This window comes from Dendrobium catenatum, unplaced genomic scaffold (genome assembly GCF_001605985.2).
Source record: "Dendrobium catenatum unplaced genomic scaffold, ASM160598v2 fragScaff_scaffold_858, whole genome shotgun sequence".
Taxonomy (NCBI): Eukaryota; Viridiplantae; Streptophyta; class Magnoliopsida; order Asparagales; family Orchidaceae; genus Dendrobium; species Dendrobium catenatum.
In genome coordinates this window covers 244,342-272,041 of record NW_021319320.1, presented here as the reverse complement: position 1 = coordinate 272,041, position 27,700 = coordinate 244,342, and the positions used below count along the sequence as shown (strand labels likewise).

The 27,700-nt window shown below is 35.3% G+C and overlaps 2 protein-coding genes across 2 annotated transcripts; one reads left to right on the top strand and one right to left on the bottom strand.

Annotated features, from left to right (window-relative positions):
* Positions 1 to 237: 237 nt before the first annotated feature.
* LOC110099584 (eukaryotic translation initiation factor 2 subunit beta) lies at positions 238 to 11,144 on the bottom strand. The gene is made up of 10 exons (XM_020826782.2): positions 10,990 to 11,144; positions 10,760 to 10,893; positions 10,465 to 10,570; positions 10,319 to 10,374; positions 10,164 to 10,218; positions 9,938 to 10,035; positions 5,353 to 5,498; positions 2,930 to 3,072; positions 1,083 to 1,168; positions 238 to 491 (listed from the first exon to the last, which is right to left on the bottom strand). The coding sequence occupies exons 2-10, from the start codon at positions 10,802 to 10,804 to the stop codon at positions 414 to 416; spliced, it is 813 nt and encodes a 270-aa protein (XP_020682441.1). The 5' UTR covers positions 10,805 to 10,893; positions 10,990 to 11,144; the 3' UTR covers positions 238 to 413.
* An 8,419-nt stretch (positions 11,145 to 19,563) lies between these two features.
* On the top strand, positions 19,564 to 23,162 carry LOC110099578 (receptor-like protein kinase FERONIA). The gene has a single exon (XM_028697053.1). The coding sequence runs from the start codon at positions 20,098 to 20,100 to the stop codon at positions 22,801 to 22,803; it is 2,706 nt and encodes a 901-aa protein (XP_028552886.1). The 5' UTR covers positions 19,564 to 20,097; the 3' UTR covers positions 22,804 to 23,162.
* Positions 23,163 to 27,700: the final 4,538 nt, after the last annotated feature.

Sequence of the window (27,700 nt, the reverse complement as noted above, 5' to 3'; positions counted from 1 at the left end):
GTAAACTAAAAATGCCTCTATTTGGCCTCCCAACATTCAATGATAGCAAACTTAGGCTTTGTTTGGGACGACTTTTCTGCTGATTCTTAAAGCAACTTTCTAATAAAAATTTTAATTTTTGTATTAAGAAGCTGCTTTAAGCAGCAGTAAGATAGCTGTCCCAAACGAAGTCTTAAACAATCTGAAAAGTAAGAATAATATCAATATAAATCATTAGATTGGCACAACAGCTCATGATGAAAGGAACATGAACAAGCAAATTTAGTTCAAAAGCTGCTAGTAAACTCACTGTATGAGATACAATAACTAGTATTTAACAGTATAACCAAATGCATAATAGTTCATCAGCTCTACTTCCAAATTCCTTACATCAGTTTAGATTTTATGGGAACCCTTTGAAGGTTAGTGTGGAATTAAACCCCAGCCTTGCGACGGCCAACGCGGGCAACAAAGCCGGCTTTGATCGGCGCTACCGACCGCGAAGAACCACACTGTAACAAAAAAAATTTTAAAAAAATAAATAATTTTTCCATAAAATTATTCAAATTGGCATATAATAAGCTTACTCTCCTATGTTTGTCCCAAATTTCAAAAGTAATACCAAACAGCCTACATTTATAATAAAGAACAACAAAATCTCAATCAACTCCACTAAATTCCCAATGGTTTGATCATAACAGTTATGAATATACAAGTTCAGTAGTTTATTGTTTTAAAAACATGAGTTTAAGATTCATTTGGAACAACTTTCTTACTGTTTTTAAAATAACTTTTTTAATAGAAAATTTTCTAGTTCAAAAAATATTTGTACAAGAAAACTGCTTTAGAAAGCAGTAAAAAAGCTGCCTCAAACAAAATTTTAGCTTCGTACATAAAGAAAATTTCAGTGGCATGTGCGTATGTGCGTAAATCTCAAGTTCTCAACTTACAACAACAACAACAATATGAAGCCTTTGTCCCACTACATGGGGTCGGCCAGTTCTCAACTTACAAAAAGAATAAAATAAAATAAAATAATGATTGAAAAAAAAAACTTGTGTGATATGAATGATGTGAATTAAAACAACAAGAACACAAGTTACCTGCTCACAACGGAGGAAGAATAGCCTATTCTCTTTTGACAGAATGGTATCAGCACTCTTGCAGCCATTGCAAATAACATACTCATCTAAAAATAAAGAACAATTAATTGAAACAATATAGAAAGTAAAGGTAAGAAAAACAACACATTTTTCTTATAAACTAACTAATTATCTAAAAGCAGCTGTCAGAGGTAAAAACATGTAGCAACCAATCATCAGCTGCCATATTAAGGCTTCGTTTGGGATGGCTCTTTTACTGCTTCTTAAATTTTTTTACAAAAAAGCTACTTTAAAAAGTAGTAAAAAAGCCGTTCCAAATGAAGCCTAAATTTTCAATTTCACTGTAAGGAGTTTGTGAATAACAGCATAACCAACATTAATGGCACCAAGAAAAAGGGAAACAAACAGCAGACTGGAAAACATAATGGACAGTTTTAAGCTTCTTATGTGGTTCCTTATGTCACGCATGATCATCAAAAGAATAGATCATAACTGCTTGATGAAAGATTGACATTTCCATAGACAAGGAAACAGTGGACGATTTGGAAATGTAAAGCTCAAAATGCTTAACATAAACCCTAAAATAGTAGGTTATTAAATTAGAATCATTCTGATACTATTACACTAAGACTTCGTTTGAGATGATTTTTTTATTGTTTCTTAAAAAAAAATTTTAGTACAAAAATTAAATTTTTTATACTAAAAAACTGTTTTGAGAAGCAGTAAGAAAGCCGCCTATATGAAGCCTAACTCGGAAATAATAGTATTTTATTTGGGCTTCGTTTGGGACAAGTTTCTTACTACTTTTTAAAACGACTTTTTAGTACAAAAAATTTTATACTAGAAAGTTGCTTTTGAAAGCAACAAAAAAGTTATCTCAAACGATACCTTAATCTAGTAAATCAAAATGCATTCCTAATTAGAGATTATCTAAGTCATCATTCGTAGCCATTAGTTTGGAGGAAGGAGTTCCATCCTAACCTAAAACTTGAAGACTTTTCGCTGCTTGAAATAAATAACATACTATAATATATCAAGTTGTTCTGAAGTGAACACGCACGCTTCAACATGTTTGAAAAAAAAAAGTTATTATAGTAATATGTCCAACGTGTTACCTCCAAACTGCTGATCACTACAATAAACACCAAATAACCAATCAGGAGGTTCAGCTTAGCTATATATTTAAAACAAAAACTACCAACAAAAATAATGCCTTTTCTCCACCTGAAAAGAATAATTCAACTACAACATCAAGCCTTCGTCCCACTACTTAGGGTCGGCTACATGAATCCTTTTTCTCCATTGTGTCATATTAAAAGTCAAATTCTCATTTAAATCTAATAAAGAAAGATCATTTCTAATATTTTCTAACAAAGTCTTTTTAGATCTACCTCTACCTTTCTTAACATAAGTCAAATCTAATACTTATACTTTCCTAACCGAGTCATCGGAAGGCCGCCGTTTTATGTGACCAAACCATCTAAGGCGAATCTCTCTAATCTTATCTTACACTGGCGCTACTCCAACCTTTTTCACGTAAATGCTCATTTTCGTATCCTATCTCTAAGGGTAAAGCCACTCACCCACCTGAGATTCCTATCTCTGCAACACTTAACTTAGTATTATGCTTTTCTTTTAATGGCCAACAATTGGCACCATAAATATTGCAGGTCTCACCACCATCTTGTAGAAAAGAATAATTCAACAATGATATAAAATACTGTTTTAATTTTTTAGATGAGTATGTTGACCATTTTCGATTCCTAAGCAGCATTACATAAAGAAGCTAGAAAAAAATAATGCCACAGATATTCCCAAAAGCAAGCTATGAATATGTGGAAACTTACTGATATATCTCTTAAGGATACCCTCAAAGTTCTTAGGAGCAAATCTCCCCTTCACAACCAATCTCTGCTGTCCATCAAGAGATCCAGTGGTTCCCATTTCAGCTAGTAAGAAAGTCATGACATGTTCTGGTTGCCTATGCATCCTGAGAAGCAAACTTTCAAGATTAAATCTCATGTGTTACAAAATATATATTCAACAGCATGATTATTTTGTTGTATAATTTCTTTCTCGTAGATAGTTTCAAAGTAATTTTTGTTTTATAAACGATTTCATCCACCTAAAAAATGGAAGAAAACAAAAAATTACAGAGGAACAAGATTGCTAAGAGAAAAAAAAAAAGAATATCAATTAAAAAAAAACTAAAAGATCAAACTGTGACATCGTACAAATCTAACTGCTTCTTGGTAATGTGAAGAGCAATTTTTTTTTCTACGAATGGCATCCATCCAAAAATAAGCTTGGGTGATAAAGTTGAACAGCATTATTTTTGCCCCTTCTTTATTAGAGAAAAATCTATAATTCCTTTCCTTCAAAGAAAGTCCACAGGATTGATAGCATTTACGTGTTTTTATCACTGCTTTCCATTTTGAACAAGGAATTTGTTACCATCACATCTATCACAAATATATAAAATACAACACATCACATAGTTACTCAAATGACCAGCTGAAATTTAGAAAAACAAATTTAAAAGACTACAAGGTGTCCATCCAAATATTCAGAAAATCCGGTTCAAGTTAAATTGATTGGGCTCAAGCTAAATCAAGCCAATTCAAATGAAGTTAACTCAATGTACTTGATCTCAAACTCATCAATCTAAAAAAAAAGACTCGCCTTAAGCAGGTGATCATGATCATAGAACTCATCCAGTCAAGCAAGTACAGCCTATCAGTCGGCCCTGGCTATTACTCAACGAAGATGATTTCTCAAGGCAAGTCAGTTACATCTTCGAAGCTTGGCAATCGGTTTCATCAAGTCGAGCCTTATGACTAGGCTACACTAATATTATATTTTATTCTATTTTTTGTAGTCATGTATATAGCCAAAACTATACCGCTCAAGCCCCAATCATAATTTATAAATAGGAAAGTTGAAGGGTGAGTTAAGTTCACATAATTTTTGTACTGTAACCTATTTTTAAAATCTCATAGCCTCTTACTCTAACATTCTTACTTCACTCTCTACTATTTTGTTCTCTTTTTCACTTAATATTCTCAATATAATTGGGTGTGATTCGCAGACACTTTTAAATCCAACATCCTAAAAGGTGCAATGAGCATGAAGCATATCAGTAAGTAGAAGAAGAAATAACGTAGAACAATATCAAAGAGAAGGAGAAGAATTTGTTAACATGGAGCATCGTGATTTCGTGATTGTCCGTCAACTTATTGAATTCGATAAGAGGATGACCTGAATGATTTAAGGAGCATTAAAAAGGATTCCAAAAACCAAGCCTAGAATGGAATCACCTAAGGGGTTCTCTAAGTTTGTGTTGAGAAGAAGAATACTTTCTGGAGTAAGATTATAGACCTCTACTCCAATCACTGATGAGAGATATTACCGTAATAGTGAGGGGTTGACATCAACTCTTCATCATGAAGAGAGGAGGCATTTGCCTGCTCGAGGATTAATTAATTCGGAATATTTTTATATTCTCTTATTCATTTTGCAATAAACCTTTAAAGATATAATAGAATCAAGCAACTAAATGTACATTCAAGTATTTAGAATATATGGTTCAAGTTAAGTAGGCCTGGTTCAAACTAAATCAAGCTGGTTCAAATCAAACTAACTTGACATACTCAATCCCAAACTCCTTAATCTACAAGGAAATTGACCTCAAGGAAGCAAGCATGATACAAGAACTCATCACAATCGGGCCAATACATTTTGTTAGTCAACCCTGGCTACTACTAAAGGAAGACAACTTCTTAAGGCAAGCCACTTCTTCAAAGCTCAACAAACAATTTCATCAAGACAAACCTTCTAACCATGCTACATTATTATTGTATTTTTCTTAATTTCTATATAGCTATGTATGTATCAATTATATAATGCTCAAGCTTCAACCCTAGTCTATAAATTAGGGGTCAACGAGTGAGCTCAATTTATGTGTTCTAAGGATATATCTCTTTAATTTAAGTTTAAAAAAAAAAAAAGAGTGAGCTCAATTTATGTAATTTTCTACACTTGAGCCTATTGAAATCTCTAAACTTCTTACTCTAACATTTTTCTTTCTCTCTCTACTTTTCTATTCTCTTTTCCATTCAATATTCTCGGCATAGTAGGGGTACGATTCACGGATATTTCTAGATCCAACACAAGTATTAATGCATGCATGCATCAAGATTATGAAAGTTATTACAACATTCATAAAGTAATCATGATTCAAACCACTGTTGTTCAAAATATGGCAACATACGTCTTGCAGGAATCCATAAAATTTGCAAAGACCGTCTTCTTAGTTCCTTCTCGAAGAACTTGTGGGGGCCTCATCACAGTTCTGCGCCTGTCTCCCGCAAGCAATGGATTATTTTCACGTAAAGTATTGAAGACCCTGTCCAGAAGCTACAACAACATTGAACAAAAAAGATCTGAGCACCAATAAAAATTCAAAGGAATTCTATTCTAAACCAAAAGAGATTTTGAAGGAATGCTGACAGCAGATAAACAAAATGCTTATCATGCTCTTACAACCATCCAGAAGTAGCAGAACTATCAAACCATGCAGAGACAAAAGAAAAAGAGCAATAAAAATTGAATTTGAATTAAAAGATTGGTTTTGAATAGAAAGAAATCTATAATTGGACGTACATTTATTTAAATCGATAAAAAGGATTTGACTTTCACATAAAATAAAAGCTAGCACCTTTTAGATTTATGGAAAGTAAAGCAAATGAAAGGAGCTAAAGGAGCTCCACGTGAAAAGCCTTAATTAGTTCACAACTATGTCATTAAGTTCATGAAAGACAAGGCTGAACTAAAGAGGCAGTGGTAGATGAATAATTCGGTCAAACCATAAAAAGCAATTGCATCAAGCAGCCTTTAAATGTAGTGTTTTTGCTTTGTTTAGTAATGTTGGGTTGTCTTGAGCTTTACCTTCCAAATAAAGTATAGGTACTCTAGTATGGTTGAAAAAGTTGCTCTGCAAGTGTTTTGGACTTGCCCAGATGATCATAAAGCCTCTGAAGCAGAGCTCATAAAGAATATACTTTCCAATACATGCTTCCCGAACAAATAAAAATTGTTAAAAATCTTTTTTTTTTTTCAAAAAACAGAGCAGGTGAAATTATTCCGAAATCAATACATTACAACTCTATTTCAGCAGTTTGGATTATTGAGTCCTCAAATTGGTATCCTGAATGAATTATTGCTGGAATTCCAGTGGTTACAATCAATGTTTGTGTGCTATTATTTTTCTGAAATTAATTGATGGAATCCAGTAAAGAATTGTGGAAATGCTGAAATAAAAGGTTTGTTGTATGTTGCCATTTGTTGAAATCATGTGCGCTGATGTCTGCTAAAATGGAAAGGGTTGCTGAAATTGATTTGTTGAATTCAGGAGAGGAATTTTGGATTGAATGAAGAATGGTGCAATTGAAGAAAATTGTAATATATTCATATTTCTTGTGTTATTTTATTTGAAACCATATATAAATAAAGAAATGTATGTTTAGGTTATTTACAAAAGAAAAAGGAAACATAGTACTTTAGGTGAACCAGTTTACCCGATTGTTTTGGAAAACAAGATGAAATATCCAACCGATGTTATGGGAAATAATAAAAAAAATTTGTATAATTGCAAACTCTTGTCTGTTATGTTCATGATAGCAATTATTTTAGTTTATTTCAGTTTATTCTTATGTAAATAATGGCTTAATTAAATAGTGATTACAATAGTTCACTGTATGATATTGGAAATGTGAAATAAGTCATATATGAAGGATAATCCTGCACAAGTGATTACAATAGTACACTGTATGATATTGAAAATGTGAAATAAGTCATATATGGAGGATAATCCTTCACAAGTAAAGGCGAAATGCCTAACGAGGTAAGCCTACACTCTCGAAATTCTAAAAATTGAGAATCTAAACCCAACTTTGAATAATAGAGTAGCTTCAATTCTAAAAATTGAGAATTCTGACCCAACCTTGAATTGGAAAGTTTGATGAGTGCAAAAATCTATAGCCATCATATAACTTGTATGAAGGCTTTGAATAGTAAACATAACAGAAAATGATGTTATGCAAAGCTTATGTTTGGTAGAAAATTTATGTGTTATATTAATTATCAATATATTCATTATGATTTCTTATGCATTGTTTGTATATTTCATTAAGCTCTAGCTCATTAACAATGATTGTACTATAGGAAAGGGGAAGGAGCCAGTAATGCACTAGAGAAAAAGAGTGACTGAACTTTTTGCGTACATATATTTTTTGATATAAAAAGGGATATGAGTGGGAGTTGTATAGACTTTTGGTTATGTAAGTTTTAAAAGTTTTAATAAAGCTTTGTATTTCAATTGAGAAGTATATTTTATTTGAGGTATATTATATATGTTTCATGCTATGAAGTATAAAACTTGATATATTATAATATTCTGAATAAAATACTTCTTACTCCCTGATTCTGATAGAGATATTTCAGAATAGGTGTTAGTAAGGAGGAATATTCAGATTCTCCTTCTTTGTTACACTTTAGATTGACTAAAATGGGGTGTGACAAAAGGCTTGTATGCAAGGTTTAAAATTACGCAATTGGTTATTGAGGCATTTTTTGTTCGTAAGACGAGACGTAAGACTCAAAGCATTTTGATGCATAAGCCTCCAAATCAAAACATTTCATAAAGGAAAATAAAGGTTAATAGTGATTTTTTGTATAATACTAATATAATATATTAAATGATGCCGGATTAATTTTTTATTGAACTATAAAGTAACAAATTGACATACATATGAAATAAAAAATTGCAAAAGACGTAAAATGTTAAGTAATAAATTGTGTGAAATAGAATTGAAATCTAAATATTATAAGAGAAAAATAATATTAATATATGAATTGCATAAAAGTATCATACAACTTCAAATTTTTTCTTTCTCAGTGACCTACTCATCTATATTTAATTCCTAAAAAATGTTAAAATAGTTGTCAAATAACTCATAAATCATTTCCACTGTCATCATTGAGGGGTCTTTATTTGAGTCTTCTTCATAATAATTTAGTATCTCCCCTACCTCATCTTGTGAAGTTCAATGCTCACAATCTGCTTATTCTTCATTTATTTCGAACATTTTCCTTCTACAAAAATATATTTTATTAATATAAAGATGAGATTAATACTCCAAAATTTTTAGTAGTAGTGGTGGTGTGCGGCTTTCAACTGATCCTTGACGACGGCTACGACGATCGTCGCTATGACGAAGACGGTGGGCTATAGGTTGAGGCAGTCGAGAGGAAGCCGTTGTGGCTTGAGGGTGCATGAAGGTTTGGTTTGTTCGAGACTTTAGTTTAAGATTTTGGCAAGCTTTAAAAAATATATATATAAATAGGGTGCGAAGTACGCCTCACCCTAGCAAGGCGAAGGCACGACTCAAGGCGGGTCTCAGTCAAGCTAAGGCTCAAGCCTCATAAAAAAACATGAGACATTTTTTACGAGAATTGCGTTGAAGCAGGCCTCAAGGCAAGCTTCATATTGCGCAATTTTAAACAATGCTTATATGATAAACTTATGTTTGTTTTTATTTGAAGTATTTTTTCAAAACAAATACTTTTCTTCTTTTCAAAAGCATTCAAAAACATATTTCCAATTACATGATTGAGATGTGAAACATGCAATTGAGTGGTATTTAAAAATCATAGTTGATGATAGCAGCATAAGCCATTAAGTGAAACTCAAAGCCTTGAATTCTTTGTTTTTCATTGATTTGTCTTCTTTATGGGACGACAACCAAAGCTACGTTGCAACAACCATTTAACCAAAGTGATTCTATTTCTGGGTGATCGTTATGATTATCATCATTATGAGAGAATTAAGATTGTTGCTTTTCCTATCACGATGCCCGTGCACCCTACTCTCCAGAGCATCAAGTTGACACATCATATAGTTCATATCATCACTGCACCGATCATATTGAGATGATCATGTATATTCCCAACCTTAAAATCATTACCCTAATAGATCATATCATGATAGCATATGCTCTTATCAAAGATGTCATCATTATGATCAATCATATCATAATGGTCATGCCAATTCTCATATCTGATGTGATTATCATCCAAAGCCAAGTCAAATTGATAAATCTTCCCTTAAATTTCATCAAGTCTCTAATCAACTTAGGTCTTTTGATGTAATATTCAATAGTTTGGTGCCCTAAGGAAAAAAAGTATCAAGTTACTTCTCCAACTATTTACTCCAATCTTAACACTCTACTCGTCATTGTATCCTTTGAGTTTGAGCATTATTTTGCAGTTGAACTTGCGTAAGAATGTGAACATCACGATTTAACGTCTAAAAAGATGAACTTGAACCAAAGCTTATGCAAGAGACCGAACTTCACCTAAGTTAGAGGAGTCTTAAAATATTATTATTGGTCCACGGCCACAATGGTTGAGGGTTATATTGCCATCTCGGTCACAATAAAATAGACTTGGAACGTTAGCTTATCTAATTTATGATGTGTATAGACAACCAACTCCAAAACCTCAAAATTCTTCATAAACCTCAAAATTACATAAAGCAGCAACACAACTCAATATAGTAGATGGACAAGGCAAACAAACAAAGATTATATCAGAAATGTACTGAAAGTTTAAATTAGAAAAATAAAATGCTAAGCACATTAATTGCAGAAAAAGGAAAATGCCTAACCACATAAAGAAACACCTATCTTTATAGTTATTCAATGTCTTGTTTTTTTCCTAAAAATTTAAAAGAAATTTTATCAACTTTCACAATTATAAGAAAATATGGACAACATTTAATAAAAAAAAAGGCAGACCTCTTCATATTTGTAATCTCGGTCAGTACCTTCCCAAGGTAATTGTTCACCACCAAATATAATACCCTCCCCTTGCTCATCCTCACCAAGTTTGCCATCTGAATCCATCACATCCATAGAGAAAGGTCGTTTACAAATATCACTTATTAATTACGATATGTGAAATTAGTATCTACTACAATTAATCAAGTGATGCAATCTTATATACTATAATTTCAGCTCTTACCATCATTATCCTCGCCAGCATCCCCTTCCTCATTTTCCTCTATGTCCAATTCCACCTGAGAAGATGCCAAAGTTAGCAACTTTCTGTCAAATTAAACATCCACAACATATATCATCTCAGAAAAAACAAGCCAGAACAAGCCCATGCAAGCCAACCTGCTTCTTCTTCTTCTTCTTCATTCCTGAAAATACAGATTCACCAGCATCTTCGACTGCATTTTTGCAAACATTTCAGTCATATCAAACATAAACCCCTCGAAAATATAAACACAGAGGGCAACAACATATCTTCATAATCAAACCTGATAAATTCTCCGTTGTTTCAACTAACTTCTCCACCTCTTCAACATGATCTTGAGCCACCGGCTTCTTCTTTTTCTTCTTCTTCGTGGGATCAAAGGGGGCAAGCTATATACAAGAGCACCAAATGCAAAAAAAGGTCAAGTAAACTATGCTCTCAAAATAAAAGAAATAATCAAAATTATCTTCCTTGCATGTTCATTAATCCGCAAAACGTTGTTTTTATTTAAAGATAATGCCCACAGACAATCTCAAAGTTAGCTAATTCGAAGAAATGAAAGAAAAAAAGAGAAATACCTCTGAAATCTCATCTTTCAAATCTGTTGCATTATCCGACGCCATATTGGACGCTGCTGTTTTGCAAGCCTCAGAAGTAATGTACCGATCAAAGCAAGTAGAGAACTAGCTCCTTAAAATCAGCGGACGATTCTCTTCCAGAAATCAAAGAAATGAAAAGATACCAAACAAAATAATAATAGGTAGAAAACAGAGAGGCGATAAACCCTCGCAACCCTAACGCGGCGTACCGAGAAGATCGAGATAGAGAGGCAAGACAAGCCCTAAATCGAGCAGACCTTTATATATCCAAAGCTAAACGTCTCAGGTTTCTCGCTTCGTTGCTACGAATCTACACGAGACACTCGCAGCTGGCTTGCATTTTTGGGATTTTTTGTTTTTTAGAAATTTGATTTGGGCTTTGTTTGGGACTGATTTTCTTATGGGATTTTTACATACATACCACTTTATAATATGGGTATTACATATTTAACACCTAAAACTTAAATATTTCATATATGCCACTCAATCTCATTTTTTACCTCAGAAATGCCACTCCGTTAACAGCTAACCGGACTCCGTTTATCTTCATTCCCGCCTTGGCTTTCGGCGGGAGAAAGCGTTTCAGTAAATGTTCCGGCTTCGTATTTGCTCTTCCTCCTCCGTATTTGCTCTTCCTCCTCCGTAGCTGTTCCTTGCTCTTCCATCCGTATTTACCCAGTTGTTCTGCCGGACTTGCTTTTTTTTTTCCTGCCTGTATACATTGCTCTGCTTTACTGGACTTGTTTTTTTTATCCATCGTTTAAAGCTTTTCAGATTTTTATTTGGCATTGCCGAAGCTAACAAAGAAATGTGTATGTCCCAAAAAAAACAAAGAACTGTGAAAGGAAACCTGCAGCTTGTGTTGTAATTTTATTCAATAGATGAAACTTTTCGGCAAAGCCATAAATATTGGCTTTATTGAAGATGAAGCTTTTCTGCAATAAAAATGTATTTCTTTTAAAAAGTTTTGTCAGCTTTAAATTACTGAAGCTTCCAACTTTTCTTCAATAGTTGAAACGTTTGTTATTCTTTTATATTTATATTTTTGGCACTAATTAACGATGTGGTGTTTATTTCAGGTTGTTGTTAATGAAAAATGACAACCTCATGGCATAATTCGGTAATGCAGGATTGTGACGAAGCAATAGATGATTTATGTGGAGGTAGAAAAGAGAATTTGTTTATTGCATTTAAATATGGAGGAATTTGGGTTGACACAAAGGACCAATCTAGAAAGGGATATATTGGCGGCAAACAAAGAACTGTGAAACTTGATAAAGGACATATGAATATTTTTAAGATTAGATCAGAGATTGCTAGAATATGTCCTTGGTTGAAAGGACATCGATACAACATGCATTATCACATTAACGGAACATCACCCAAGGAGTACAAAGTAATCAATTACGATGCTGACGTGAGCTTGTTGGTAAACCAAACGAATGAAAGTTTACGTGCCGAAATAGTTATCTCACTATACGAAGGTGATGAAGATCAATCAAACTCACATGTTATAGGGATTGAAAGTTTTGAACAAAATATACAATGTTCCATTTCTCAGAATGATGGTGTTTCGAGATTTCAAAAATCAAGTGTTACAGATATCACTATAGGTACATTTTTTAATGATGCTACAAGTTTCAAGAATGCTCTCCGATCATTTGCCATTAAAGAGAACTTTGGGGTGAGGATAAAAGCTAGTGATAAGAAACGAGTTATTGCGACATGTTCCTATCAAGGTTGTCAATGGCGAATTCAGGCATCCCTATGTGAAGACTCTCAATCATTTCAAGTTAGGAGAGTTGATGGAGAACACACATGCCCTGGGATAAATCGTGCTGGGAATCGGCTAGCTACATCCGCATGGGTTGCTAATCAGATTCAGGAGATGGTGAAGAGGTATCCAGATATTTCACCAAAAGAAATAAATAGCGGTTTGGAGAAGGAATTTGGTTTATCATTACCTTATATGAAGCTTTGGCGGGCAAGAGAGCAAGCACGTGACAACATTTTTGGCTCAGTTGATGACAACTATAAATGGGTTCCAACATTGACAGCAGAATTACTTGATAGAAATCCGGGCTCACACATCACATATACATTTAATGCTATTGGTAATTCTTTCCAAAGATTTTATGTTAGTTTCAAGGTGTGTGTGGATGGATTTTTATTTGGGTGCAGACCGCTTATAAGTTTAGATGCATGCCATCTCAAATCTAAGTATTTGGGTGTCCTTTTATCCGCTAACTCAGTTGATGGAAATAATGGCTTATTCACCATAGCATATGTTGTTGTCGAGGCTGAGTCCAAACATTCATGGTCATGGTTCTTGAAGAACATGGGAGAGACTATTGGTACTAATTTAAGCACTCTTAGTTTCATATCTGACATGGAGAAGGGTTTGGGAGAGGCAATCAGAGAAATATATCCCCAAGCTGAGCATAGAATTTGCATTCGACATTTGTGGAAGAATATAAAAAAAAATTTTCGATGTAAAGAAGGGCAAAAAATGCAAGGACTGGTTTGGGCAGCAGCAAATGCCTATACTAATGTAGAGATGAACGAGAAGCTTTCTGAACTTCATGACTTGAGCCCTACATTGTACTCATATCTCATTTCTTTACCTTATAAGTGGTCAAGAAGTCAATTCATGATCGGGATAGGTCATGCTACTAATACAAATAATTTTGCTGAGTCATTTAACGCATGGATTTCTGATGCTAGAACCAAACCTGCAGTTGACCTCATTGATTTGATCCGGGAAAAGGTTATGGAACAAAGAGCTCAATGAAAAATGACTAGCTTGACTTGGCAGAAAGAATTAGTTCCAAATGTGGAAGAATATATCAGAGATATAACAACAAGGAAAGATCATTTGGTTGTTCGGCAAGCTAGCATTTCCAAGGTTGAGGTGGAAGGACTGCACTCAAGACAAATCGTTGATATTGAAAGAAAGGACTGCACTTGTGGAGTATGGCAGCTAATAGGGTTGCCTTGCATTCATGCCGTTGCCTTCATTGGTATGAAAGAGCACCCATTGTGGCATACTTATGTCGATGAGTTCTACTACGTAGCAAGGTATGAACTAAGACCCTATTGTTCATTGTTTATTGGCAATTACTTATATCTTACTACTACAGATAGCTATAACAAGAACAATTACAAGTACACACTTCTACATCATTTAGACTACTTACACATTAAACTAAATAAATACGAATAGCTATTAGAAGAACAACACCAACAAGGACTTTCATCAACAAGATGATCAAGTCAAGCTTCTTAGACATCCTAGCTTCAAAGCCTTCAACTTCAGTAGGTGTACCATAAGACGTCTCTTCTACATTGTCTGTCCATTTAAAGTACCTGCAATCGTCTTCCGTTCGATTATTCATGCATCTATAAAATTGCCTTCCAGAGTTGGGTCCACGGTAGCAAGTATATAACGCACACTTAAGATGACAGTAACAGTAAACTTGACAATGTGGGCGCCTCGTAGCAGAAGAGTTTGTTGAACTCATTTGAAACCAGCACAATCTATGAACAAAAGAAAACAAATTATTTTTCTTTGAAGCCAACATCAGGATAATCCAATCCGGCGTAAATTACCAAGACAAAATGTAACTCATACGACAGATAAGCACAAAAACCTCTGGCTACAAGTTCCGAAATGCTTTTTTCTTACAAAACTTTCACATTACATGGAAATAAAATCTGCAGATCTGAAAACAAAAGTTACTGCAAATCTGAACACAAAACATGGCACTTTCACATTAGTTGAAAACAAAAGTTAAATTACATAACTTCTCACAAAATACAGAAATCTGAAAACTACAAATCAAAAAATCTGAAAATACACAAATCTGAAGAAAAAAAAAAGCAAAGAACGAGAATGGCTAAAGAACACACTGCGAAGCTAAAGAAACAATGGGGGCAAAAAGCTTAGGAAATGGCTGAGTTTAGGATGCAAAGAGAGGAGGGGATCTTACCTTCCGGTTGGAAAAAAACAAAGAACGAGAGGAGTTCGAAGCTTAGGAAATGGCAGAGTTTAGGATGCAAAGAGAAAGAGAGGAGGAGATATTACCTTCCGGTGGCAAAAAGCAAAAAACCAGAGGAGTTCGTTGGGAAGAGCCGAAGGAGCACGCAAGTTAGGGCATTTACAACCGGACTAAGACGTCGCTGTTAACGGAGTGGCATTTCTGAGGTAAAAAATGAGTTTGAGTGGCATATATGAAATATTTAAGTTTTAGGTGTTAAATATGTAATACCCATATTATAAAGTGGTATGTATGTAAAAATCCCTTTTCTTATTGATTCTTATATCAGTTTTTTAGCATAAAATTTTAAATTTTGATATTAAAATTTTATTTTAAGAATCAATAAAAAAATCGTCCCAAATGAGGTCTTAATTTGATTAAGCTTTTCTATTATTTTCTAAAATAATTTTTTATACTAAAATTTTTTATACTAAAATTTTTTTTAAAAAAGTAATATAAAAGATATCCCAAAGAAAATCTTATATAATGGGGAGCAATATTTTGAGATCTGTTGTCCCCTCTCATCTTGGGGCCACTCTCACAATAATGGTCACTAACGTAGAAATTAAAACTGCTATTTTTTTATTCGAATTTAGCTCCTAGCCCTAATGGTTATAATTTTGAATTCTTTAAAACTAGTTGGTTGATTGTTGTGCCGCTTGTTTGTAAAGCTATTAAATCTTTTTTCTCTAAAAGTTATCTTCTTAGGAAGGTGAAGGTCACTGCTATCTCTCTCATCCCAAAGAGCTCCCACGCTACAAACATTACTAACTTTAGGCCTATATCGCTTTGCAATGTCTTTCATAAAATAATATTAAAAATTTTGGCCAAATGTTGAAATAAATTATGCCTGTTATAATTGGGAAAAGTCAAGCTCGTTTCATTCAAAATAGAATTTCCACAAACAATGTTTTACTTGCTTCTGAATTAATATTAAAATTCAAGAAAATGGCCAAGAAAAAACTATTATGTGTTGTTTGTTATCCATAAGGCCTTTGACTCAGTTTCTAGGAGCTTCCTTCTAGAAAAGATGATTTATAAGGGTTTCCCTACTCTCTTTGTTTTGTGGATCAAAGCTTGAATCTCTGAAGTTTATTTATATATTTATATCGATGATGCTTTGGATGGGTTTTTTAATTCCACTACTGGACTGAGCAGGGCTATCCTCTTAGCCCATATATGCTATGTATCATCATGGATGCTTTCTTATGCTTGATTGATAACCCTCACTCTCATGATAGATTTGTCAGTGTCTCTAGTGGTGACCTCATCTCAAACATCTTTTATATGTTGATGATCTATTGATCTTTGGTAACACATCTAAACACAAATGTGAGATATTACTTGATATTTTGAGTTATTTTACTAGTTTTTTTTGGCTTATCGATCAATTATGAAAAAAGTAATATTATTATCTCCACATACATTTCCAACCCTCTAGAAATATGTTATGCCCTAAATATTTCACTGCATAGTTTCAAAATGGCACATCTTGGCCTTCCCATTTCCTTAACCAAAACTTGCATTATTGATTTTCATCCCCTCTTACTAGCTGTCTTAATCACCTGGTTGGTTGGAAGGCCAGTCATCTCTCTTTTGCAGAGTGTCTTCAATTTTTTAGATACAATATATGGAACATGACTGTCTACTGGATTCATGGATAGATTATACCCAAATCTTGAAAATTTTGGGTAGGATGTGCTCTAAGTTTCTCTTATTTGGGGATACAAATGCAAAGAAAGTCCATATGATTTCATGGCACAATACTTGTAAACCTAAGCAATGTGGAGGTCTCGGTTTTCTGATTATAAGGCTCTCTAGCATACTCAATGTTGTTCTCTCATTGTCATATTTTATAACACTAACTCGCCTCTCTTTTTTTTTTGCTGAGTTCAAAATATTGCTCACCTCCCCAGGGACCCGTCATGGCACTAACTATTCCAAACTTTGGTCTGCTTTATGTAGTGCGGCTGAGAGTATCTCTCATTGTGTGACACATTATATTTCTCCGAATAGCAAGCTCACCTTTATTTGGGATTCATGAATTAATGGCCCATTTATTGCTAAATCCTATTTTAGCAATTCTATTACCCTTACACTCCCCGCTAAAGCCAGGGTTCTTGATTTTATTTCTAAGGGCTCTTGGAATCTTCCTTCTTCTTTAGATGGGCATTTATGTACCGTTATAAATCCGTTTCTATTTTCTCTTGTCAAAGCACTTCGTTAACTTTGAAATATTGAAAGAATATTAGTTTTTCCACTTTTATTAACATTTTTTATAAAGAATATCCTCTCTATAGTTGGTCTAAGTTCATATGGTACAAGCATTATGCTCTCAAATACTCTATCTTTGTGTGCTTGATGTACGTGGAAGGCTCAAAACGGTAGATGCATTGCTTAAAAGGAGTGACTTTATAGATCATCAATGCCCTTTACTCTCTTCTCATTTTAAAACTATTGCTCGTCTGCTTTTAGAGTGTGACTATTCATTCTCAGTGATCACAAAATATATTCCTGACTTAGGAAGTTTTTTTATGAGGCCAAACATTATTCAGGTTTTAAACTTTGTGGATGACAGACCTTGCCCTCTTAAAGATAAAAAAAACTTTTATTTCTTGATTATTTGCTGCACAACTTATTTCAATTGGAGGGAAAAAATGAAAGATTAATTTATTCTAATTATCGAATCTACTCTACACTTTGCATTCAAATTAGGAGGGCAATTGTATTGAAAATGAAAAATTGGAAATATGGGGACACTATTAAAGATTGATGTATTTCATGGTAACGGAGTAACTGGTCTGCCTTTGTTGTTGTTCTCTAGTCATTCTGGGCTTGGCTGATGGATTGTATCAAAGTTGCTTATTGTTGTTGGGATTCAATGGAGGGGAGCTGTTGGTAGTCTTTCTGGCCTCGCATAGATTGCAGGCTTTTACGCATTGCCTATCTTGAATATTACACCTGTTGCATTTATATTAACAGGTTACCTTGGATGATGATTTGTATCCCTTAAATATGGTTTGGATTTTTTTTTTTTGGCAGTGCTTGCTTTTTATTTTTTTGGTCTATCAATTTTGGGGTAGCCCTTTTGTTGTTTTTCAAATCATTTTCAATCACATTGTAGTCTTTTTATTAATTCTGTTGTTGAGCTTGCTCACTTTTTTGATAGCTGCTCATCCTCTATTTTTTTATAGCTGCACACATGTACTTTTATTTTGGTTAATACAAGGGCTCTGCCCATAATCATTGATAGCGTGCAAATATACCTAAGTTTTATCAATTTATATAAGAATTATGGATATGTATGCAAATATACTTAAGTTTTATCTAGAGTGAGTTGCATTTATCTTCTAGTGACCGTTTATGATGTACTTAGTTATTCTCGTTTTAAAAAGAAGAACACTGGCAATAAAATTTCCAATAATATTGACGCTGACGTTAAGAATCAAAGCTAGTGTCAATAGCGTGCATCTATCTAATCAGAAATGATGTGCATTGATGCCATGAGTAGTGGTAGGCGATAAAGTTAATGGACGTTAACCTTGATATTGATAGCATGCGACAACTTTACAAGTAATAACATGCATCAAAGACATGCATTGATCATATAAGTGATGTGTGCATTGATAACATACATCGGCTTTACATGCAAGGACATTCATTAACATTATTGGTTATAATGAGTGCCCAAATCAATGAGTTTCAACATTAATGTCAATGTTGTTCATTGGTTTTATATGTAACGATGCATATTAATGACATGTATCAGCCTAATATATGTTGTCTTACGTCAATATAGCTGGCGACAATAAGCAACAAATTTTCAAGGAGTTTTTGCATATGGTTTCTATAATGATTTTGGACAACCTACTGATGGATAACTAATGATTTTAAGATGATTCAACTTGGTTCAACCATTCTAACTTAGCCAATTCATTGGTACATAAAATTTTGTAACTTTTTTTCTAAAAAAAGGTCAATCCATCTCCCTTTATGGTTTTCTTCTTTTTTTTTCCTAAGAAAAAATAGAAAATAAAGTCACAAGATAGTATACACAATAATTGGTTGTTACTTTGCGAGCATCAAACTAATTTTCACTTCAATATCATATGAGTTACTATAAGAAGCCTTTGAACATTGCTTTATAAAGTGAGATTTATTTTGGGATAGTTTTTTTTTACGGCTTTTTAAAATAGTTTAGTTTTTTAATATAATTTTTTTTAACTATAAATTTTTATATGAGACTTTTTTTTTTTATGATGAGGAACCGTCCGCTGCCACCTTGACTCCGCCAGGATGCTTGGCGGTCCGTAAACCTCGGCCGACCTAACGGGCCATCGACGCTTGATGGCCCCCACTGAAGGGGCAACTGCCGCTCGAGAGAATCGAACTCGGTATGGGGGTTCCAACCCGAGCACGCCCACCAACCTAGCTAAGCATCGGTAGGTATTCTGAGAAAGTTGTTTAAACAAGAAATTTGTTTCAAATAAAGCCTAGGTCTAAACCGGGTCCATTCGGGTTAGGCATAACCTGTTTTCTGAGAATCTACAAGAAATTCCCGCCATCATCTCACGTCGATCCGACGGCCCACAACCACCACCTCAATCAAACAATCCAGGATCGACCAAATCTGACGGCTGGAGTTGCTCAATACCCCTAATCTCATCGCACCTGTAACCGACTTCCTGGATCCAACTGTCCTTAAGTTCCTTCAATCTCCTCCTCCCCCTGCCCCCAGCTCAGCACGAAATACGCGTCATTCATCAAAGAATTCTCTTTTATCTGCTATAAACATCGAGGAGCTAAATTATTTAATCAAATCCCACGTTCTGCCATTGATTAAGCCAAACAATCTGCCCAGCAGGAGACTTTCACCTCCTTCTTCTTCCATCTCCCTCTCTCTTCAACTCCGCTGCCGGCTCCCCTCTACGCTATTTGGTACATTTCTGTCTTCTTCAAAGTTGGGATTTTGTTTCACTCTATTCTTCGCGATCGATTCAGTTCTATCGTAAAATTCTTATTTTGCAGCAGTGTAACGCTTTTATACCTCTCGATCGCTGTAGTTTATTCTTAAAAGATCCGTTTTTGTATTCACTGTAACGCTCCTATTCTTCTCGAATCCTTTAGTTCAATCTTAAAACCTCTGTTTTTTAACCATTAATGCTCGTATTAATCTCGCTCGGTCCATTTTTTAGCTAGAGATCTACTTTAATTCACCTGCATTCGCAAAATTCCAATCGATCTCTCCAACGTGAGCAGATCGACTCACCAAAACCGTCAATGAAGACGCCGCCGCCACTCCTCCCCTTCTTCCTTTCCCTCCTCTTCTCCTCCGCCATCTGCGCTGCCGTCGCCGCCGACTCCGGCGGCAGCGCAGTCAACTCCCCCTTTGTCCCCCGCGACTACATCCTCCTCGACTGCGGCGAATCTGGCCAGCACACAGACTCCAACAACCGTACATGGGACGGCGACGCCGGCTCCAAGTACTCCCCTCCGTCACAAAACTTCATCAGCTCCACAGCTTCAGATCAGGATTCCTCCGTTCCTCAATACCCTTACCTCACCGCCCGCCTCTTCACCTCCCCCTACACCTACTCCTTCCCCCTCGGCCCCGGCCGCAAGTTCCTCCGCCTCTACTTCTACCCTTCCAACTACTCCGGCCACGCCGCTTCTTCCGCCATCTTCTCCGTCACCGCCGGCCCAATCACCCTCCTGCAAAATTTCTCCGCTTATCAAACCGCCCAAGCTCTCAACTTTGTTTACCTTATCCAAGAATACTCCCTCAATGTCTCATCTCCCACCCTCAATCTCACCTTTACTCCTTCAAACAACTATACAAACTCCTTTGCTTTCATCAATGGTATTGAAATCGTCTCGATGCCCGACATCTTCTCTACACCCACTCCCCTGTTGGTCACCGGTAGCAGTTCTTCAACTCAGTTCCCAATCGTGGGTGATTGGGCGATGCAGACGGTTTATCGTCTCAACGTCGGCGGTCAGGCGATATCTCCGACGGCGGATTCCGGCTTGTTTCGCTCTTGGGCAGACGATTCACCTTACATCAATGGAGCTGGATTTGGCGTAACTTACTCTGCGGATCCAAATGTTACAATTGAGTACTCAAACACCCTCCCTGAGTACATAGCTCCTGTTGATGTGTACTCAACGGCGAGGTCAATGGGACCTTCTGCTACAATCAATCTGAACTACAACTTGAGCTGGATTTTGTCTGTTGACGCTGGGTTCTTCTACCTCGTTCGACTTCACTTCTGTGAAATTCAGTACCCAATCACGAAGATTAACCAGAGGGTTTTTAATATCTATCTTAACAATCAAACTGCACAAGTAGGAGCTGATGTTATTGGTTGGAGTGGTGGGATTGGCAAGCCAGTTCATGAAGATTATGTTGTGATCACGTCAGGCTCTGGAATGGTGGATTTATGGCTTGCTCTTCACCCAAATACTCAATCAAAATCTCAGTTTTACGATTCAATCTTGAATGGAATTGAAGTTTTTAAACTGCAGAATACTAACAACAGTCTTGCTGGGCCGAATCCTGACTTTCTGCCACAGCCAGATGTTGAACTTGATAGAATTTTGGTTAAAAAGGACTCCTCCAAGTCTAGCAAGATTCCTGGGATTGTTGGTGGTGTGATTGGTTCTGTAGCTTTCCTTGCAATTTGTTACTTTGCACTTGTGATTTGCCGTCGAACGAAGAAGAAGGAAGGAAAGGATTCTAGTGCCAGCGATGGCTTCTCAGGCTGGCTTCCCATTTCATTATATGGAAACTCTCACTCAGCTGGATCAGCAAAGACAAACACAACTGGAAGCTACACTGCCTCCCTCCCATCCAACCTTTGTCGCCATTTCTCCTTTTCTGAGATCAAAGCAGCCACAAATGGATTTGATGAGGAGCTTCTACTTGGTGTAGGGGGCTTTGGAAAGGTTTACAAAGGAGAGATTGATGATGGAACAAAAGTCGCGATAAAGCGAGGGAACCCAATGTCAGGCCAAGGTGTTCATGAATTCCAAACTGAGATTGAGATGCTCTCAAAGCTCAGACATCGACATTTAGTATCTTTGATCGGTTACTGCGAGGAGAACCAGGAGATGATCCTTGTCTATGACTACATGGCCCATGGAACCTTTCGAGAGCACCTTTATAAGACTCAAAAGCCGCCATTGCCGTGGAAAGAGCGGTTGGGTATCTGTATCGGCGCGGCCCGTGGGCTACATTACCTCCACACCGGCGCCAAGCACACCATCATCCATCGAGATGTGAAGACTACCAACATTTTGCTTGATGAAAAATGGGTTGCTAAAGTTTCAGATTTTGGTTTGTCAAAGACAGGTCCTACTCTTGATAACACTCATGTGAGCACAGTGGTGAAGGGTAGCTTTGGGTATCTTGATCCTGAGTACTTTAGAAGGCAGCAACTTACAGATAAATCTGATGTTTATTCATTTGGTGTTGTGTTATTTGAGGCTCTCTGTGCAAGGCCTGTGCTGAACCCAAGTCTGCCTAAGGAACAAGTTAGTCTTGCTGAATGGGCAAGGCATTGCCAAAAGAAGGGAATTCTTGATCAAATAATGGATCCATATCTCAAGGGAAAGATTGCTCCAGAATGCTTTAAGAAGTTTGCGGAGACGGCGGAGAAGTGCGTGTCGGATAACAGCATAGATCGACCGGCCATGGGGGATGTGCTGTGGAACCTCGAGTTTGCGCTGCAGATGCAGGAGAGTGCTGAGGAGAGCAATGGAGAATTGATGAGTTGTGGAATGTCTGATGGAGAAGCAACACCACTCATGGTGGGTGGTGGGAAGAAGGTTGTGGATGATCCAGTAATGGATACTTCGATGACAACGACGACAACAATGACATCCAGTGCAGTGAGCATTGGCGGTCGGAGCGTCAATAGTGAGGATTCCGACGGACTCACGCCGAGTGCCGTCTTCTCTCAGATCATGAATCCTAAGGGCAGGTGAGAATCATTGATGTTTGTTTCTTTGCTTGTTTAATTTCAATTCAGAAATCTAAGGTTTCGTTTGGGATGAATTTCTTCCTGCTTCTTAAAGCAGCTTTCTAGTAAAAGAATTAAAAATTTTATACTGAAAAGCCGTTTTACGAAGCAGTAAGAAAGCCGTCACAAACGAAACCTAAGTCTAGCTTTCTTGTATCACCCATTTCTTTCTTAGTTCTTACTATCATCCATCCATTATTTGAAAGTTGCATGAAGAAAACCTGCAACATGTATATGAGAATGTAACAGACATTTGAAAGTGTTTTGGTTGTGATTTGAGTTTATGCTTATGGAAAGCATCAATGGTTACCTCTTCTTTCACTACCTGAATCTCTTTAGGTTTTGATCTGAAATCAACTATCATTCGTTATCATTTACAAAGGATATATTTTCTCGTGGTAAGATATTCTGATATAATGTAGTAAACATGCTATGTATTTAACATATTACATGATTGAAGTTGGAAGAGCCTTGTGTCATGGGAGCTATATTTAGGACATCATTTACTTATGTGTTTGGTTAAACTCCTTTAAGGAGGGGTGATCATAAATTAAGAAATTCAACATAAATCCTAGTTCCTATGTTGGGAGTCAAAGTTTGTATCGACAATGAGCATTGATATTATAAGAGATAACATGTTTTGATATTGTTAGCGATGATATGTAACAAATTTAATAGGGGTTCGATGTAGCCTGACAATAATGGTTAGAGGACTAGAGATTAGTGTATTGTAGTCGGACGATTGTGGTCAGGAGATTGTAGTCGGGTGACAGTGATTGAAGAATCGTCATTAGACAATTGCGGTCAAAGAACCATTGTCAGGCGACAATGGCCGAATGAATTTAATTGATAACGATGACTAAAATGTTATAGTCGGGTGATGATAGTCATAGGTTCGTGGTCTGGGGATCGTAGACGGGTGATTGAGGTTGGAGGATCATAGTTGGGTGATGGGGTTAATGGGGCTGCAATCAAGCAACAACGGTCAGAGATCTGAAGTCAAACGATGGTAGTCGGAGGATCAAAGTGTGGTGATGGTGGTAGTCCGATGATGGTCTAATGATGGCATTTGGACCGTGGTCTAACAATGGCAATATGGGGGTGGCCTGGTGATGGCAGTTTGTTAGTGATTTGATAGCAGCGTTCAGGTGCTGGTCTAGAGGTAGTTTAATGTTAGCACTCGGGCACTGGTTAGATGGTGATGCTCGAGTGGAGCTCTGAGATTCTTTAGACTATTGAGCTCTCTTAAATTTCAAGCCAAGGTCCAAGTGCTTAGGTTCTCCTTTTCATGTAAAGAATAGAGGTTTATTTATAATTTTTTTTAGAGTGGTGCTAGTTTGGTGGTGGTTTAACGACAGTGCTTAGGCATTGGTTCAACAATGGTACTCAGGTGGAGCTTCAAGATTCTTCAAACTACTAAGTTCTTTTGAATCTCAAGTCAAGGTCCAAGCCCCCAAGTCTCCCCCTTTTTCATATAAAGAGTGAGGTATATTTATAGATTTTTTAAAGTAACATGCTACATGATTCATAATTATAGCCAACATTTGGATCACACCATCGAGCAACTCGTATTAATTCACTTAATCATAGATTGTTATTTTAGCATTTAAGTGTTTTAATGATGTCACACTCGTAATTAGATACTTTTAAAGTAGTAGGATTAGTCTCATTGAAACACTCGATTTTGTTGTGCACAAGATTTGTATATCATTTGGTTTGATAAATTTTGATGTCTTTGGGTTAATCTCGTTGTAATGGCCAATTTGACTTTAAGTTTGTTGAAATCATAGTTCAGATGATCCTGAAATTGAATTTGTAAGTTTCTAATTCAACTATGCATTGAGATTCATCTCTGATCAAGTCCATCCTGGATGACTTATCGTGTGTTATCTTGTACTTAATTTTTTTTTTAAATTTGTGACATCTTTATAATAAATTGAGTCTCCCCTCTTTATGAACATATTCAAATACTTAGGCCAAATATTATAAATCATAGTTTCTTCTTGTTGTGCTTGATTTCCTTATTATTCTCTACAATCATCATGTTTAGTGTGATAGTTATTTGAATAGAAAGCTGTGTTTCTCCTAACTACTATTAGGAATTAGTCTAATTTTTTGTATCAAAGTCGTTAATCTAACCATAATCAAATGTTAAGAATGAAGCACTCCCACAGTGGCTCCATATGACTGAGTAGACACTATGTGAAATTCTTTGGTTTTGTTTGGGACGGTTTTCTTATTGCTTTCTAAAGCTATTGTAAATTTTAAAAGTTGTTATAGAAAGTAACTTTTCAGTAATTTTTTTTAAAAAGCAATGAAAAAATAGTTGCCAAATATAAATTATCATTGCAATCTGAAAATCAAAACATTAAAAAAGCTATTCCAAATAAAATCTTAGTGTTGAAAGCTCCTGCTCAAGGAGGATTGTGGGTTGATACATACAACTCTTAGGCTTCGTTTGGGCCGGCTTTCTTACTGCTTCTTAAAGTAGCTTTTTAGCACAACAAAACTACTTTAACAAGAAGTTAGAAAGCCATCTTAGGCTTTGTTTGGGACTGCTTTCTTACTGCTGCTTAAAGCAGCAGTAAGAAAGTCGTCCCAAACGAAACTTTAATTTCATATAGAAACTGAAGGATTCCATCATCTTTCTCAATTTGGTTACTCTTAAACTATTCCCTCTTTCTGCTTAAACGTAAGCAGCAGTAAGAAAGCCGTCCCAAACAAAATTTTAATTTCATATAGAAACTGATGGATTCCATCATCTTTCTCAGTTTGGTTACTCTTAAACTATTCCCTCTTTCTGCTTAAACGTATCAGACAAATGAAAGCTGGACGGATAAATCTATCTTATCCTACCCATGTTCTATTAGTTTTTTTTTTCTTTTCAGAATGCGTAAAGCCTTAGAACTGTGGGCTTGTAGAGCTGTCAACGCGTTTGGTAGCAGAAACATGTGAATTAATGCTATGAGTTGGCTTCTTCGCTGGAGAGCAATGAAAAAAGGTTGACTTTATATGTTTATAGTTGTGGGATTTACATTCTTATCCGTTTATTTCTTGCTATTTACATATATATATATATAAACATTAATATTACATGCATATATATATATCTATACTACTATATAAGTGTGGCTTGGGAATCCACCCATAGCAAATCTGGATCGTTCATATATAAATTATAAATTAATCTAAAACGTTCATTATAAAGTATAAACACTTCATATTCCTAAAAATCAAAAGCTCCATTACAATTATATTATACTACTATTTAATGCTCCTTTAATACATCTCATACTAAGCAAATCTAGATCGTTCATCTATAAATTATAAATTAATCTACAACGTTCATCATAAACACTTCATATTCCTAAAAATTAAAAGCTCCATTACAATTATATTATTCTACTATTTAATGCTCCTTTAATGCATCTCATACTAAATTAATTTTAATGCTCCGTCGGTTTCATTTAACATATTTATGTAAAATAGTTCCGTCGGTTTCATTTAAACTCCATACACCTCATACTTCAATTATAAAAGTCGCTTGAATTTTCTTCCATGCATGCCAAATCTTGATATTTTATTTTAATTATTCAAATTAAATCTCAACCTTTTATTTCAAATTTTTTTATTATAATTGATTAATAATTGTGATTTTATTCATATCAAATATATTACATTAATTAACATAATGTTATATTTATTACTTTTTATCTATGATAATATATTAATTAATCACCATTATCATCAACGACTCTTTTTTAATTGGTTGAACGTTTTATTTATCAATAAATTTAATTAGCAGGATAAATTTCATTTAAACTAAGTAACGCCCGGTTAAGCCTCTGATTACTTACTGTTTTAAAAACAGTTTTTTATACAAAAAAAAAATTTCATAAAAAAATTTTGTTTTAAAGAGCTACTTTAGAAAGTAATAAAAAAACTGTCTCAAAGAAAAATCTTTTCTCTTAATTCCATATATTAGTATGCTATCATGTAAGTTCAAAGCACGAGAACCTGGCACAACTTTTAAAGTATGAGATTCTCGGAATCGGAATATGATAAAGTATTTTTTCTTTCTTGGTAAAAGCAATTTGTTATCGACAAGTAGCACTAATGAATCTTCAAAATCTCATACAAATAATCTATTAAACCTCTTCTTTTTGGAAAGAGCCATTGATATTGCACACTATCTGATCGCCCTTGGAGGCGAGTCAGCCCTTTGTAACTGACTCAAATTCTAGTGGAATCATTTTCAACTGGACTAGGCCTCGTGGTTTTTCCCCTTTTAAGGGCCTTTTAAGGGTTTTCCACGTAAAAAATCTTGTGTTCTCTATGTGTGTGATGGATATCCATGCAAAACTAAGACGTATAGTTAAAACTCTACCGCCGCGCATATTCAAGCCCGCAACAATAATATATCATCAGCTTACCAAGTCTATTTTTGTTCATAAAAAAAAAACTGAATATTCTAAGGCTATGTCTGGCATAGTCATAACTTTTTTATAGAAGCGGTTGCAAAATTATTGTGAAGAAAATAATTTTGAGGTTTTGTTTGGGATGACTTTTTAATTGCTTCTTAAATTAACTTTTTAGTATAAAAATTTTAATTTTCTTACTAAAAGGCTGTTTTAAGAAGCAACAAAAAGTCGTTCCAAACGAAACTTCAAAGCTGCTACAAAAAGTAGTTTTTCTAGCTCAAAAAAATATTAAAAACAGTAAAAATATAGCGAACAAATAAAAATTATGATTGCAGCCTGAAAACAAAATTATGATGGTCATCTAAGCTCCTCCTTAAAGCAGATATATCAAACGATTCAACTTCTCCATACCAAACTTTCCCAAAATTAGTCTTAGAATTT